The sequence below is a fragment of the Struthio camelus genome, chromosome 1 (genome assembly GCF_040807025.1).
Source record: "Struthio camelus isolate bStrCam1 chromosome 1, bStrCam1.hap1, whole genome shotgun sequence".
NCBI lineage: Eukaryota > Metazoa > Chordata > Aves > Struthioniformes > Struthionidae > Struthio > Struthio camelus.
The window spans coordinates 219,978,795-219,996,697 of record NC_090942.1 but is presented as its reverse complement, the minus strand read 5'-3'; the positions used below and the strand labels follow the sequence as shown (position 1 = coordinate 219,996,697).

General features: G+C 42.8%; 1 protein-coding gene across 2 annotated transcripts in view; it reads right to left on the bottom strand.

The window, feature by feature from the left end:
• TENM4 (teneurin transmembrane protein 4) overlaps positions 1-17,903 on the bottom strand; it is a 394,575-nt gene that overhangs the window by 34,811 nt on the left and 341,861 nt on the right. For both annotated transcript variants that reach the window (XM_068930642.1, XM_068930643.1), the window contains 2 exons: positions 13,499-13,653; positions 9,270-10,147 (listed from right to left, as the gene is read on the bottom strand). In XM_068930642.1, coding sequence (XP_068786743.1) covers positions 9,270-10,147; positions 13,499-13,653 — 1,033 coding nt within the window. The remainder of the gene's footprint in view (positions 1-9,269; positions 10,148-13,498; positions 13,654-17,903) is intronic.

Genomic DNA, 17,903 nt, shown 5'->3' with positions numbered 1-17,903 from the left:
GCTAAGCTGCATAGGCCTGTTTCCATAGCCTAAGGATTTAGAGGTGGGCCAGTTTTCATCACAGCCTAAGACTTCTCTGTTCTCCAGATGCTCTGAAAGCACCAGAATTAAGGAAATACTGGAACACGGGAATGTACACAGCAGCCACTCTGAGCAATGAATTCATCACCTGCTAACACAGCTGCTGCCTCCCATTCAAACCTGCTGCAAAGACTCAGCATTTACAATTACAGTGACAATTATTAGGCAAGCAAGGGAAGCTGTTGCCATCCATTCCCAATTGGAAATGTATTTAGCTAAGGTTCAATGCACAGAATTAAAATGGTATTTGGTGCTTATGAGGCCTAATTGTTAGCTTGTAAACATTCAGGGCTTTCATTTATCACATTACCATTGTGTAGAGACCTGGGCCTTGGGAATTAAAGAGAGCATCCTAAGCACCATCTATTCAGAAATCAATTCCTTGCCTGACTCTCTGAGTTTCCTCATTTTAGCTTTTTCAAATTTCATCAGCCTTTTAAAAATACAACTCAAATAGACTGGGAAAAAAAAAATCACTGTAATAGAATTGCATTTAGTGCCAAAGTGTCCTAATGTACTTTGCAAACCGTATTTTGTGTGTGGTTATACACTCATGCACTTGCCACCTCTGAACAAGCTTGTCCCTTCAGAGTTTTTCAAACAACCTTAAACGCAACATTAAAAATAAATCTGCAACAGACAAACCAGTACAACTTTAATACGTATGAAGGCGCGTCCTTAATGACACAAAGCCAGTATGCAGCCACCGTTTGCAGAATTTTCTGACTGCCTAAACGAGAAGCGGAAGATCTCTCTCTCTCTCTCTCTCTAGCTGTTTTTATGATCCTCATAATTCCCTTCATTCTCACCTGAACTCTGACACCAGGCATATATTTCAAGCCAGGCCGATGACTCAAAACATGACCTGACAACTTAGTGAGAGTGCTGGAGAAGTGTTATTTTATCGGGGCAATTACTGGAGTTTCACTGAAACTTTTTCAGAGGAATTATGATTAAAAAAAAAAAAAAACTAATTATGTCACCATGAAGAAACTCTGGAGAAAAGAGGAAGTATCTTCACAAAAGAGTCAGAATAGGAAGGAGAGGAAAGGCCAAAGGTGGGTTGTGGTCCTCAGGTTCCAGTCTGCTGCAGTAGCAGAAACAGACCCTTGCTTGAGCTACTCTGAACCAAAGACTCCACTGAATCCCATAAAACTCAGTGCTATGACCCCAGATATTAGCTGATGATAAAGGCGTGATATTAATGCAGTCAGCTGGCTTTTCTCTGAGTCAAGAGGTGCTGCTCCTCTGAAGCTAATGAGTCCTATTTATCACTCGTTTTGACTACGAGACAAGAAATTGCACAGCCTTTACGCAGCTACACAGCGGACTGAGTCTGCATCTAACTGTGGAGTAGATGTTAACCACAATTCCCCTCCCAGTTCTGGTACCCCAGTCACCCAGACGAGGGCACTGACTGGGGCACCAACCACTGCTGCTATTGGGTGGTGGGACCTATGCTAAGTCCACTGGGAAGCAATTGCTGGGAAGTAATTGAAGGTCCTCTGGTGTCTTCAGTCCAGCTGGCTCCTGCGTTCCACTTGTTACAGAGCGTGAGGTTTGGCAGAGTTTGCTTCTCTGTAAAGCAGCATCCTACATTATGGGTTGAAGTTTAACTCAGAACTGAAGAATTGCCTCCATATTACCCTTCACCCTTCATTCATCCATGTGCCACTTCTTGGTCAGTCCATGAAAAGGTTTTGAATTTCTGGGCTTGACTGCAGTGATGTATATATAAGTAGCTAATACTGTACCTGAGGAGGTGACCTTCAGAAGTAATTGGGCACACAAAGGACTTAAGAGCCTCATTTGGGCTAAATAATGCATAGCAGGTTTGACTTTGGCTCAGAGGGAAATTGAATTAATGTACAGCGCTACCATCTCAATGAGCTAATCAAGATAACTGCCATATTCTTGATTTCAACAATTACATTAATAAATTCCCTAATTCTGAAGAAGAGATGATAAACAACAACTGCTAATAAACTATGCAAAGGCTGGTAGCAGTTCTTTCAGGTCAAGTACAAAAGCAAAAACAATAAAGAACCAAGTAGTCACACAGCATCCTGTGACTGGCTTGAGGAGTCAAACAAAAAAGAAATTGTTACCCTGATAAGAGTTCCCAGATCAGCTTCCTTTAGCCAATTATCACCGCCACAGGTTTAACGGGAACGCAAGCCTTTAAGTCCAATCACTGGACATACTGAGCTATTACAATTGTATTAATTGGCAGTGAATGTCAAGCCCTATGCAGAGGCAGAGAATGTCTACGTAACGTTAAAAACCTGAAAAAAGTCCTAGATAGGTCTTTAGGGACAGGCTAATTACTGCAGAGAGCTAAGTTTCACCCTCGGAGTAAGGGGAAACTACATGCCATTAGGTACTAAATCTCACTCGCAGCACTAAACAATCCAGCCAACTAAACAGCCAAAAGGCTGGATTGTTACAGGGCTTTGGTGCAGGAGGTGTGAAAGCAAGAGCTGGAAGTGATGTGAACGAGTCTGCCACCCTCTGAAGTCAGGACCTGTCAGCTCTTCCTACAGAAAAGAAGGACCTATGCTCTAGTCCAGCCCAAACCCTGGGAGGACCCGGATTCCCTGGGCTACCTTGGATACAGACCTTCAGAACTGAGTCAGTCTTGCCTCCTCTCCAGAGTCACACCAGCATTCCTGTATCTCAGGGGTCTTTCCAGCTTTATGACAAAGACTGAGATTTGCTGTGGTATGAGCAACAACTCTGGGAGAATCAGAGACCCCTGGAAGTAACTAGTAGAAGGAACTTTTAAGACTCTTTTCATCTTAGTGAGCCAGTCCATCTTTGGCCATTGTTCCTAAGAAATACGGCCACATGCCCAGATTTGAATACAGTTAAACATCCCTTACCAATTCAGTGCATTTCCAGCAGCAATACTCTCTCACGATTCCTTTCTGTTTATTTATTTATTTATGCTAAAATACTTGCAGTGTTTCCACTCTTGCAACACCATTACTCTTTCATGCTGGATGTCTGGTTTATGGTCCTCCACAGCCAGCAAGGTAAAGGTAAATCTTAAAAGAAAGTTCTTCATGGGGCCACTGCTGCAGTGTAAATTTGCCAGCTGAATTTATGTTCACTCTTAACTTTTAAAGCAGTGGTGTCCAGCCTGCCCTGGCCCATGAACAACTATTGTGTGCAATGAGAAACTTGCGGCAGAGTGCTGTGAGAACCATCAAGCTTTTCCTCAGATTCAGATTTGAGCTCTTAATTTCCATGGTGGCAAGCAAAATGGAAACACCATGAGCTTCATTTTCCCTGGGAGCTAGGACTGAAAACTACTCACAGCACCTTCCAGTCACTCCTGATAACAGGATTTCTCTAAATTACTTAAAGCAATTGCAAGTTCTCTGATGTTCTGATACAGAAACCAATAATCTGAAGGTTTCAAACATCCACTTTGGTTTACATCATCATCTTTGACTTTTTGGGTATCACAGGAACTTCTATTTCATCCTGCCATGCTTGCACTCATCCCTGTAGCTTGTGTTTGACTCACGCATTTCTGACCAGTGGAAAATATCTTTGGTAGGTATCCAGAGTCATGATTTAAGATACTCAGAAATGGAAAGTATATTGCTTCTCATGGCTATTTGCTTTACCAGTTAGCTAATCCCAGTCTTAAAAAATTATGCCCTTCTGTCAACTCGAATGTCTCTAACTTTACTCTCTAGCCTCTGGTCCTTCTCATGCCTTTCTCTGCTAAGATTAAGATTCCTCCTGTAGCTGATTCATAGTTTCGCGTTGGCATGCTGTGATCTAGACACTTCCCAGTCGTCTTCGTGATAAGATAAACGGATCAAGTTTTCTTAGTTCTCCCACATACAGCATTTTCTCCTTCCAGGGCATTTTTGTTATTTTATTTTATTTTTTTTTTCCTGTGCACTCTTCAGTTTTCACTATCCTTCATAAACAGTAAACATAAAAGCTGACACTATCCCAGAATTCGTGCCATTAGTGCTATACGGGGGGATGCCTACTCATTACTGGCAGAATGGGATGAGTAAATGTATTTATTTTGTTTATCCACCAAAGCAACAGGTTAGACATATTTGCCATGGAATGGTACTGAGATATGATATTGAATGGCTTGGTGCTTTGATTACTACAACCTCTGAGCTCACCTCCATTCTTTTGGTGCAGCCTTTTATATGCATATCTTGGTGTCTGACAGTATAAAAACATATTCTGTTCAAATGAAACCCACTTATCAAGCAATCTCAGTCTCTGTCAGAGGCCATATCCTCACCTCTGTTTACTAATCTTCTCATTTTATCATTTCTGGTTTTATATTTTTTCCAGATCATGCATGCAAAACCTGGGTAGGGTTTAGCCTTGCACGAACTTACTGAGAACAATCCCACTGGATGATTCCCTGTTGCTGATTACAGAATCACGGAACCACAGAATCACAGAATCATAGAACGGCTGAGGTTAGAAGGGACCTCTGGAGATCATCTAGTCCAACCTCCCTGCTCAAGCAGGGTCATCTAAAGCACACTGCCCAGGATCGCGTCCAGGCTGGTTTTGAATATCTCCAGAGAAGGAGACTCCTCTACCACTACCTCTCTGGGCAACCTGTGCCAGTGCTCTGTCACCCTCACAATAAAGAATTTTTTCCTCAGGTTTAGGTGGAATTTCCTGTGGATCAGTTTGTGCCCATTGCCTCTTGTCCTGTTGCTGGGCACCACGGAGAAGAGCCTGGCCCCATCCTCTTGACACTCCCCCTTCAGATACTTGTACACGTTGATGAGATCGCCTCTCAGTCTTCTCTTCTCCAGGCTGAACAGGCCCAGCTCTTGCAGTCTTTCTTCCTAGGAGAGGTGCTCCAGCCCTCTCATCATCTTGGTAGCCCTCCGCTGGACTCTCTCCAGGAGTGCCATGTCTCTCTTGGACTGGGGAGCCCAGCACTGGACCCAGTACTCCAGGTGAGGCCTCCCCAGGGCTGAGCAGAGGGGCAGGATCACCTCCCTCCACCTGCTGGCAACATTCTTCCTGATGCACCCCAGGAGACCATTGGCCTTCCTGGCCACAAGGGCACACTGCTGGCTCATGTTTCACTTGTTGTCCACCAGCACTCCCAGGTCCTTCTCGGCAGAGCTACTTTCCAGCAGGTCAACCCCCAGCCTGTACTGGTGCATGGGATTATTCCTGCCTAGGTGCAGGACCTTGCACTTGCCTTTGTTGAACTTCAGGAGGTTCCTCTCCGCCCAGCTCTCCAGCCTGTCCAGGTCCCTCGGAATGGCAGCACACCCCTCCAATTTATCAGCTACTCCTCCCAGTTTTGTAGTATCATCAGCAAACTTGCTGAGGGTGCACTCTGTCCCTTCCTCCAGGTCATTGATGAATACATTGAACAAGACTGGAGCCAGCACTGACTGCTGGAGGACATCGCTAGCTACAGGCCTCCAAATAGACTCTGCGCCATTCACCACAACCCTCTGAGCTCGGCCATCCAGCCAGTTCTCAATCCACCTCACCATCCCCTCATCCAACCCATACTTCCTGAGCTTACCTAGGAGGATGTGATGGGAGACAGTGTCCAAAGCCTTGCTCAAGTCCAGGGAGACAACATCCACTGCTCTCCCCTCATCTACTTCATCTACTCAGCCAGTCATAGAAGGCTATCAGATTGGTCAAGCATGATTTCCCTTGGGTGAATCCATGCTGACTACTCCTGATCACCTTCTTGTCCTCCACGTGCTTAGTGAGGACCTCCAGGAGGAGCTGTTCCATCACCTTTTCAGGGATGGAGGTGAGGCTGACAGGCCCGGAGTTTCCTGGCTCCTCCTTCTTGCCCTTTTGGAAGACTGGGGTGACGTTGGCTTTCTTCCAGTCCTCAGGCACCTCTCCTGATCTCCAGGACCTTTCCAAGAGGATGGAGAGTGGCCTAGTGATAACATCCGCCAGCTCCCTCAGCACTCGTGGGTGCATCCCGTCAGGGCCCATGGATTTGTGGATGTTAGGTTTGGACAAAAGATCTCTAACCCAGTCCTCCTCGACCAAGTCTTCCTTTCTCCAGACTTTCTCTCTTGTCCCCAGGGTCTGGAACTCCTGAGGGCTAGCCTCAGCAGTAAAGACTGAAGCAAAGAAGGCATTCAGCAACTCTGCCTTCTCTATATCCTTTGCCACCAGGGCACCCGCCCCATTCAGCAGCGGGCCCACATTTTCCCTAGTCTTCCTTTTGCTACTGATGTATTTGAAGAAGGCCTTCTTGTTGTCCTTGACATCCCTTGCCAGATTTCATTCCAGCTGGGCCTTAGCCTTCCTTGTCGCATCCCTGCATACTCTGACAACGTCCCTGTATTCCTCCCAAGTGGCCTGTCCCCTTTTCCACATTCTGTACGCTTCCTTCTTCTGCTGGAGTTTGGCCAAGAGTTCCTTGCTCATCCAGGCAGGTCCCCCTGCCCCCTTTGCTGGACTTCTTACTCATTGGGATGCACCAACCTTGGAGGAAGTGATGCTTGAATATTAACCAGCTCTCTTGGACCCCCCTTCCTTCTAGGACCCTACCCCATGGGATTCCTCCAAGTAGGTCCCTGAAGAGGCCAGAGTTAGCTCTCCTGAAGTCCAGGGTTGTGATCTTACTTATTGCCCTGCTCCCTCCTTGCAGGATGCTGAACTCCACCATCTCCTGGTCACTGCAGCCAAGGCTGCCCCCAGCCCTCACGTCTCCAACTGGTCCTTCTTTGTTTGTTAATATAAGGAAAGATTACCTTTTGAGAACTATCGAAGAGCAACTTCTAGAGCCATATGTGCTAATTCACAGTTGGAAAGAAGAGGAAAATAAAAATCTGTTTTCCCAGTTCCTAGTGGACATACTAGGACAGGATCGGATAAGAAGAGAAATGACGGCCTCAGATTTGAGCAGGGAAGATTTAGATTAAGCATATGAAAAATCTTTCTAACTATAAAATAAACATCTTATACTTTCTCAAAATAAGACAAGTAAAGATAACATTATCACCAGTGATATTTATGAACAACTTCTTAGAGGACTTGGACAGGATCCATTTGAGTGAACTGCAGACACCTGAAATGTAAACATCGATATTTGAGCTAACCATTCCAGACTACCTTTATGCTAATGGAGAAAGAAAGCTTCAAAATATACCTCCTCTCATCCTAAAGTAGATACTTGAAATAACTCATATGATACTCACCTTGAAAGTGCCTGTTTCTCTCCATTGCCTATAAAGGGAGACTGAGGTTCCTAATTCAGATATAGACTTTTACCCTGTGGTTGCATAAAGTCACATCAGAATCTGTCAGGACCACTTAAACGGAGATAACTAATTAGAGCTTTGAACGAGGCATCTCTAAAGACACATTCCCAACTCTATTTTCAGTGATGCTGTGTTATCATATAGTGCTGACTTGCTCTAGTCAAGATTTCCATTTCCATAGTCTAACCACTGGAGAATACTGTCTTCCATTTAGCTCTAAAAAGCATTCTTATGACTCTTCTGAAGTGTGTAAAAGGACCAGAATGATGACTTTCACAAAAGCTCTATTTTGCTGGACAGTGAGTAGTAACAGATCACATAAAAAGATCCACAGAGTATGCTGGATTTTAGCTTCTGTCTCACTTTATCTCCTCCATATCTGCAATCACACTTTTAAGTAGAAGAGTATGTTTTAGGTATAAATCCAATCATTATTAGCCGTAATGTTTAGTTTGCTTCACTGTCCACAGCTACATCTGTTTTCAAGCACAGGAACTAGTGGGTTCTTTGCAAAAAGAAAATATCGCCTTGATTTAACAGAATGTTCCTGACAATATAGTGGACTTCCACTCTTATAGAGAAAAAAACACTCTGTCTTTCCTCCCTAAAGCCTTCCTCAAACAAACGCTGTACAAGAGATGGAAAAGTATTAACTTTGATTCACTGAGGAATATTGCTATAGTAATGGCAAGCAGAACATTGATGGAATGCAAATAACCTTTCAAATGATTCATCACAGTTTCCATCAGTTCTCTTCAAGGTAGGAGCAGTAATAGTAAGTATTAAGCAAAGAAATTTGAAACTGGGCCTGGAACATTTTAAAGAAAGAGCCAAAACAACTGTACGTCTAACACATGCATATGTGGGTTTAGCCTGCTTTCCTTCTCTGGGTCTCCTTTTTTCACAGATTTTCCTTCATAATCTTGGGAATTGTCTATGCTAGCCCAACTGGGCTCTTACAGTGGGTCTATTATTATGGTATCCGAACACTTCCATGTAACCATTTAAACCATAAGGGAAATTGTGGACTAAAAGGAGCATTTCAAAGAGGCAAGGACTGAGAATGAAAATTAAACTGAGAAAAAGGGGAAAAGGTTCACAATGGCAGGATGAATAGGTAGACCATCCTTCTGGATGCCCTTCATTGAGTTATCAGCTTTTTTCCTATTTCATATCAGAAATGTACTCTTTTCATGGTATTCATAAGCAGGCAATTGCTAACACTAACATACAAAGAAGTACAAATCTTCAAGTCACTGCCATCCTTGGGTTTTTCAGTGCATCCTGTTTCTATTCACAAATACTTCTGGGCAGGGACAATCCTGAATTGTTCTGAGACTATTTTTAAAGCTCAGTGAAGCCAGACAAAACAACAGAAAAAGAGCATTCCATTAATCGCAGACTTGTTTTCTGAGAAAGCTGTCATTAGTCATTTTCAATTGTCATTCTACATCAGCCATTTCAAACAAGCTCAAAAAGACATTGGAGCATAGGAAGCAGGTGAAAAGCTGTGAAAAAGAGGATATGACGAACGTTCATGCTTCCAAGACTTTCAAAGCCAAGCAGAATTCTCTGACATGCAGCCGAAATTCCCAGTCCTGACTACGCTTAAGGAGAACCAGGTGTCTAATTTCCCTCTTTGTCCCAATCCTGACTACGGTTAAGGAGAACCAGGTGTCTAAATTCCTTCTTTGATTTAGAAAAACTCAGTGGAAACTCTGTCTGAAGGCCACTCAGCCACGAGAGCTTATTCAAACTCTAGACTACGTACATCTAGTATGAAGGGTTTGTGTGAGATATAATGTTCTCTGTTCTGGCCATTTTATTTCGACATGAATTCCGTCCAGGGAATTAAATTCTATTATTAACATTGCATGGTTCAGAGAACACATAATAAAGTCAACAGTGTAATATTTGTAATATACTTACTCATAAAATGTCGTCCACCCATTTTCATTGCTTTTGGTGGCAAGAAGACCTGAGTTGCCATGGTATGTCATCATGGCCACTTCATGCCCCTGCGTTGTAACACTCTTGAGTGCACTGTTGGTACCAATTGTCACCCAGTAGACTTGTCCATCTGGCACTACCAGCCAGAGAGGCATCCCTGTGGAATCTCTTCGGATGTTGACTAAGTTGCCGTTGTTGTCAGTGATCAAGGTTATATCTCCATCTCCGGAATAAGTAAAATTGTAAAGGTAATCTCCAGTGGTAAGGCTCTGAGTATAAAGATGTTTACCACTGGTATCAAACAAGTAGAGTTCCTGGTCTATGGGTGAGGATAGCTCATACAGATTTTGCATGTTGAGGAATGGTCTGTTTTTCCGAATAAAACGGATTCGGATATTTCCAAGATCAGCAACATACAGCTCCCCATCTGCACACACTGCAAGGGAGGACGGCGCGTTGAGTTTGGCATCCTTGGCATAGCCATCATCCCCAGAGAAGCAGTCACAATTAGCGTCATTCTTGCAGTCACAGCTGCTCGGTGCACCGGCAACAAGAGAAATCTCTCCATTGGTGGTGACCTGCCTGATGCGGTTGATCTTTTTCTCATCGGTTTCAGCAATATACAGGACCCCGTTATGTGAGACGGCCAGGGCAGTAGCAGACTCCAAAGTGGCATGGATTGCCACCTTGCTAAGCAGGAAGTGATCCATGCCTGGCACTTGGCAATGCATGGGCCTTCCTGCCACTATGCGCACTTGGTGATTCTCAGATATCTGTAGCACAACGTTATTGTCGAGCACGTACAGCGAATTATCCATGGGGTTGACAGCCAAATCTGTGGGCCACTCTAGGCGAACCTTAACAGCAAAACAACACAAGGAAATTATTATAGTAATACCTTTTTTCACGGTATAGTTACTAAAATCAATCCCAATGAGGTAGCTTCAACATGGATTAGAGAGAGAAAGCATAAAAGAAAGGAACACAACTAATTATTACCGCTTGGTATTGTGGCAGTAGAGGACACAACCTTGGTGTGAGTGAGGGGGCTTAGTCCCCGGTTGCACAAGGCGGGCACCCACACTCTGCATCTGAGCAGTGATAGGAGCATGCTAATGGGCAGGGAAACACGGTTCCAGCTCTTACACCAGTTTCTCTCTGCCTCATTATCTTTGGTGTGAGGTGTTAGGGGCCCATAAGAAGCTACATCAGTGCCCATGAAATGGAGACATTTTTAGCACTGTCAGAGGTGTGGAATATGTGAATAAATGAGAAGATCCAAAGATTCAAGCAAGAAGATTTGCCCCCTCCATACCACCTCACTCTCTGTGGACTGACAGAGCCTGGGCCTGATAGCAGTCTCGTGCCTGAAAGCTCAGTTGTCTGAAGCACTGTAAAATCCATCAGTTAAACAGAACAACGATCCTTTTACCGAAAGATTTTCCGGACAAGGGGCCCAATTCCTCTGGCTGAGCGACACAGACAAATACACAAAACTGGCAGCTGTGTCAGCATATGTGTACAGTCAGGATATAACCACCTATTTTGTGCTTGATGCCGCAAAAATGCAACATATCAGTTCATGGGAAATTCAGCCTATTTCATTTCATAGAACAAAACATTTGTACCTTTACAGTGGTTTTCACTTTATATTGAGAACAATATAAGAACAACATAATATTCAAGTAATAGCAACACATTACATTTCAATACTGATAATCCATGCACATCAGTAAACTGAAGCAGCAACCGGTAATGTTACAAGTGAGAAAGTACTTGAAGGTCTCTGTTTCCAGTGCTGCCTTTCAAGTGAGTCTCCTCTTTTAGCCACCAAACCTAAGAAACCTCTATCAACAGAATTAGTCATTTCTGGTTGTTTACAAAGAACTGTAAGATGTGCCTTTTGTGATTATTTTATTTTACTTTACTATTTACACAGAAAAAATAGGTCAACATCGTGCTGACAGGAGTGAACTAACACTTGAATATTTTCCTAACGGGGTGTCTTCTCCACGTCAGGGGTGCGGAGGGGAATGGGAAATGAACAGCTCTAATGAATGCTCTTGGTCATCCAGCTTTAAAATAAATATCCAATTAGCTAACAAGAGTAGCTATTCTAATTATATATTCCCCGTCAGACAGCCGGACAACTCTAAGTTAGAGTAGATGGAATTGATATGTATCAAGCAAAACAAGAAGAGATCAGGTAAGATCTAGAGGCACATAGGAGATTCATACTTGGAAAGCCTATTGCCACATTTCTGCCACAACTATGGTTTGCTTTTGATGCTTCGATTCAGGTTCACATCCTTTTTCAACCTTTTTTAAAGAGCATCACGGGCAAGTTATTTAGTTCACTGTGCTTTCTAATGGCTGGTCTTGTGAAGCTTAGCTTCACGGCTAAGCAGGGTGCTGATCTCCTGCATTTTCTCAGCTCCTGGCCTATTTTAATCTTTCCTGTAATAAAACGTTATAGCCTGTGGTTTTCTCTTCAATAACGTATGCCTCCATCCCTTCCAGTGGCCTTTATGCTCTGCAGCCTTGAGTTAGCATCAAGAGCAGAGCTTATTCCGAACTGACAAAGGAATTTTCACTTTCTTAAAAACTGTTCCTTGTCAACACTGGCCACTAGATATTTCATGTCTTCATGTCCCACAGGGACATGACAGAAGAGACCCTTCTAGCCACTGTAAATAATGAAAAGATACCCCCCAGTCTGGGTTTTGTGTTTTGTTTTCCAGTTAAACCTGTTTTTGGTGTGTATGTCCATCATAGTGTTGGTTAATCTGTCCATCACGGCACTGGTTAATTTAATAATGGCTCCTGTCATTTTAAGAAGTGAAAGAAAAAAGCTGTAGCTGATATATTTTAGCTCATCTCAGAAATGTTTAAATATGACATTAATACATATAAATGACACAACCTTCCAGAAAATAATTTTTAAAGCCTGAATCCACAACAGTCTGGTCGTAACTGCCCTTGAAATACAGTTAAGGAAAAAAATACGCCTGAAAGATGAGAGATGTACTACAAGATGGCCTTTAACCAGTAAAATTTACTTCCATAGAAGACATGAGAGCTTTCAAACTCATAATTTCAGCTTGTTCATAAATTGTGGCCAGTGGGAATGAGTTGCAAAGAAGCAAGAATAGTCTTTTCAAATTAGAGGGAAAAATATGAAGAACAGATTCCGTGTGGGAGCATGGAAATTATCTAGGTAGTTACAAACAGGAAACCCCATTGATATCTATTGCGGCTGAATAACAGTACCTAGACCTCCAGCTATGGTTTGTATTTTCATAGAAGAGGGCAACATTCCTCTAGCCAGGCAAATAACAAACGTTTCAAAGGACAGTATCTCTAAACTGGCACAATTTGACAGGTTGGCCAGTGCCCCACAAAATCAAGTGCTGGGCTGTAACAGATTTCCCTTCTGCACGATCCAAAAGTAAAGTAATAATCAAACTGAGATTTCTTTTTCTCTCCTTTTTTTCTCCACCTTTAAGCAGCAGGACTTAAAAGCCCAGCATGACGGTAGCTGCAACCAATTTGCAATCTGATGCAATTCAAGATCCGTATTTTCCTGCTGCTGCTGATTTTGGCACCACAGCCTCCAATCAGTGTTTCCTAGATGTTAATTTGATTCAGGCCCAAAATTGGATGGGCCAAATTAGGATGGGGTGGGGGAGAGAGAAAGAAAAAAAAAAACCCACTATTCACTAAGTTGTTACAACAAAGCATGTCATTTATCCCCATTAATATGAATACTGCTGCCTGGCCCTTTTAATTTAAAGTAACCAGTTTCTTAAGATATGAGCCAAACGAAACCTGTTTTCTCAGGAATCTGTGTCTCATGGCTGATTGGGAGTGCTGAAAGAGGTGGTTAGGACCTCCTTTTTCTCTAGGTTCTTCTGTGGTTAGGACATCTTTAAAATCTCTGTCCTCAAGAGATTCTCTGCATTAGATCATATAGTTCTTTCCTTCAGTCTTTTTAGGATCTCCCTTTTTGACCCAGTCATTTTCATGCTACAAACCATGTAGGTATGTAATTCTCCTTGAATCCTCACCCCTTTGTCAAACTTGCCTGAAACTGGACAATCATTTCAAAAGTTACTGGGGGAGGCACACCGATGTGCAGATGGGGTGAACGCACAGGCTTACTTTCCTCAGAAAAAAAAAAAAAAAAACAAACCAACAAGTTGTACTACCTGAGAAATGTCCATGACAGAGTCACAGCTGAGAGGCCGAGCAGATGTCAAGTCATTGGAACCCAGCACAGTTGAGATGATCCCATTCTGATCAATCCGTCTGATCATAGTGCCATCCACAAAGTAAATCAACCCAAACTTGTCCACAGTGATGCCTGGGGAGGAAAAAAGCAAGAGGGTCAAAAAGGAAAGGTAGCTCGACAATTATGAGCTGAACGCATTATGCTCTCTGGTTTGATGCTAATGGAAGAGTGAAATTATTGGTTTGGTTGGGAGCAATACATTTTATGACACTCAAAATGGATGATATGGGAGTTGGATATATGGGAGTCCCAGCTGTCCAGAGCTGTGAATGGGGACGATTCCACTGAAGGCTCTTCCAACTCTCAATGGCAGATGATGCAATTTAGAAATCCCTACTCACTTCTGGAAAAGGGCATGGCATTCAGGGAACTGCTGAAAGGAAAAGGTTTTGTAATAACCCTGTGTCCTTATTCGGAAACATGGTGCACTGCTCATGCTATGAAAATTAAGCCATGCGCATGAACATGTTATACTGCTGAAATGTTTGGTGGCAGTGATGAAAAGGCTGCAAAAGATCCACCAGGTCAGTTCAGTTCCAGATGGATAAACGTGGAAGGGTTTTGCCCAGGATAATCCCAGTAATCTACAGTAACTCGCCTGTTTCTGAACATTGCTAGCTGATTTATTTCATTGTCTCAAACTCCTCTGTAGACATACTCTATCATTGGATTTGATGTCTGCCAACAACAGTTACAGACTGCTGATTCTTGTTTCCCCACCTGCAGATATGAGACAGTTCACTTCCCCCTAAGCATCATTTCTCAAGCATTTGTTATGTTAACACAACCTCCTTTAATCCTCTTTCTCCTAAGCGAGCTGTGTTCTGCATCTTTCATCAGAGGATTTCATGGTGCTTTACATTTACTAATTAGACCTCATAGCAGTTGGTGAGTGTGATCATCTTAATTTCACATACTGGGAAAATATGAGATAAAGCAACTCTCACAAGGTCACAGAGAGAGACAGTAACTAAAGCAGAAATAAGAAGTTAAGGGCGCCATTCACCTCTCTTTTATGCTAGTAAAAATTAAGAATAACTCCACAGATGCTAATAGGGTTATCCATCTCATCTATCCTAGGGTTGTAAAATGCTGCTCAGCATAATATTTGAGAATCTCAACAATCTCAAAGAACAACAGTAAAATAACGTAGGAGCCTGTAACACGCCTTTCTATCCAAGTGAAAATTCTCCTCAGAATATCAAGTTGGAGTCTTTGAATATTAGGACTTTCCTGCTTGGTTTCTTTGACTGGGAGGATGACAATCACTTGGCCAGAAGTAGACATCTACTCTGTGCATCTGAGCAACTCATCTACAGCCTTTCCAATCACTGGAGGGAAATACCTATTTGTAGGGTGCAATTCATATCACCCTACGGAGATGTCAGTAATAGGTTATATGAATCCTTCTAAAAATGCCACTTTCTCCTCATTGGCTATAAAGAGAGACTACAGCAAATATGTCAGCAAGAAACATTTATACTGTAGACAGATAAAGTTAGTAAGATGAATCCTTTCTATGATATTATTGGGTGTGATCATGGTGACAGAAATAGCAGAAAAACCGTTTCAAATAGAAAGCTTTGAGAATAGAAGGGATCAGACTTTGTGTTCGTCCGAAATGCTGTTCGACAGCAAAATTCCTTTGTCTGAAACATTTACCTTCGATCTTCATCCACTGCTAGGTATGCTGTGAGGTACAAATGCAACAGGTCGCAGACTGAAAATTTTAGCCTTTCTTGTAGCAGGGACTAATCAAGTGATTGCTTTGAAAATTAAAATCATGGTCTTCAGCTGGCATTATAAGATAACTGCTAGCAGGTATAGGCTGGAAGCCTTGGAGAAAGTGGACAGTCCAGCGGATGATACTTGGAAAAATGTTCAGACACACAGAAATCTACAACAGATAATCGAGCTTGAAAGGAATTGAAGCTTGAAAGAGGACCTCAGTACTAAGCCATTGTCTGAGAGAAAGAATAAACTTCTCTACTGAGCTAAGACAAAAGAAAGGATTCAGATAGGATTGTTCCTTGTTGATGTAAAGTCAGTTAGGACACTAGTGTTTGAGTTCATTGTGTTGAACGGGAGCTGTATGTTTTTGCTGAGAGATAAAGACAGCATTTTGCTTAATTCTTCAAAACCTTCTCCTGTTCGAACAGCATCTTTTTGACCTGGTTTCCAGGCCATCCAAGCAGTGAGATTTTGGAATAGCCTCCAGGGCAGTGAGGAGAAAATTGCTGACTGCTTTTAAGGTGGAGTTTAAATTTAAAGGGGATTGTATGACAGGATTGTTGAGATAACAGATGGCAGGACTAAATGACCCAAAAGATTGCTTCTAGTCCTACATTGCAACACCTCTGTTCAACCTAGGCCAACTGCTCCTCATCTGAGAAGTTTCTTTTGAGATGGTGACCACTGCATCGTTTGAAAATTATGGTATAGAGTTGAATGCCATCAATATACGCTGCTACCAAGTAAGCCCCAGGCCTCTTATTATCTATTTCCAAGGATCTCACTCAGTTCTGAAGGAAGGGAAGCTAGGTCTAATCCTCGTCCTGCGATGAAACAAGAAACTCAAAGAGGACTGGCAAGCACTTATTGTATATTCTGAATGCTATAGGAGGAGACACAGCAGTAGAGGCCATTTATTCTCCCTATACAATATAAGAACATTAGTTTTATCTTCCACACTTTGTCAAAAGCTGCAGAGAGATCTGGCAGTGTAAACATCTTGCCTGCATCCATGGCTTTAAGAAAGTTGTCTTTACATGCCATGAGATCTGTCAGCACTGTGCCCTAGTTGGCACCCTGTCAGTGAGTTATCCAAGATATTGGCATATGTCAGCTGTCGCGAGTGTCTGCTGTTGAAGGTTACTGCTTCTCTAATTATTTTGCCCTCAAAATGGCAAGTTCTTTAGTGTTTGTTGGGGTGTGCTTGACAACCAGGAATACAATTGAGTTCTTTAAGCAATATGGCAGATGTGCTTTTTTTGGAAGAGGCACAATAAAGTGTTTAGTTGTTCTTAATTGGCTTTTGTCAAACACAAGAGGCTCTTACCCATTCCTAGGTTCACAGCTAGTATTCTTCAGGGCTCCTGTCCGTTAGTGTGTGTGATAGGCCAAAAGCCAGTGAAGGGTGGCAGGCTAGATAACGTGATTTTAAATGAGGCAGAATTTTCTCTCTTAGCCAGTTCTGTATGTATTGGATTGGACTTATCAGCAGTGCATGCGGGCAGGTGCTTCACAGTGTTCAGCGCTTGGGTCTGACGGCTGCTCTGATTAACCACTTACAGCAACAATAATCTGTACGTCCTTTGGTTTATAGCACAACTTCATTTTGCATTCCAGCTTAGATAAAGAACTTGGACACCTGAATAAGTTAAAATCGCATAACAAAGTCACCACTTATTAGCCTGCTCTGGGACAACAACATGTGCATGTGTTGTTATCACAGCGCACTTCTCTGCTTATCCTTCTTTCACAGAGCACTAAGCGGTCTCAGTTACCTTGCATTTACTATGAGGTTTTGCTGGGTATCAGAGTTTTTAGTCTGGCAAGCCCTAATTCCTCTTTGTGCTGCTGGGTCCCAGCTGCCCTAGAGAGGCAGCAAGGATTTGACTCATGTAAGAAAATGCTAATAATGCAGATATTATCCAGATTTTTCACTCCCTTCCCATAAAAGCAGTATGAAGGTCAGGGAGGGGAGCATGTCAGGCACTAGACAAGCTGTAGCTATACCATCCTCTCGTGAGTCCACATCACAATTCCCCTGAACAACAGCAATTACTTTAACCTAGCTAAGGTGATGACTTCGTTCTCAGGTCATGGGAGACAGGGAGAGGGTTCACAGGCAACTTTGCCTTTCCCTACTGCCTCGTGGAGTCAGTCAGCATGCTTTTCACATGACAGGTGCTCCAATCCCTTCCTGACTTTAGCTGACTGTCTTGGAATTAAATCCTCTGGAGTCGTTATCATGAGGAGCTCTGCTCTCCCATAAACAAGTGTCTTTGGATGGATGACCTCCGCGGGGAGTGAAAGGTGCATCTCACGGTTTCTTTGTAGCAGATTGTAGAGGTCCGATCAGACTTTCTGACAGGAATTTCTATGTTTCCTTTCTGATAATGACACATTTCCAGTTTTGAATGGGCTTCTAGAAATGGGCACAGTAGAGCCAGAGGCCTTGCGTTGCTTTGGCAGAACGTTTGAATGTAAAAGGAATTAAAGATTTTCAGCACACAGCTAAAAGTTCAGTTGCACAGTTACTGCAAGAAAACTGCTGCTGCTGCTACCACAAAATTTTAAGCTCTGAGTATGAAATACAT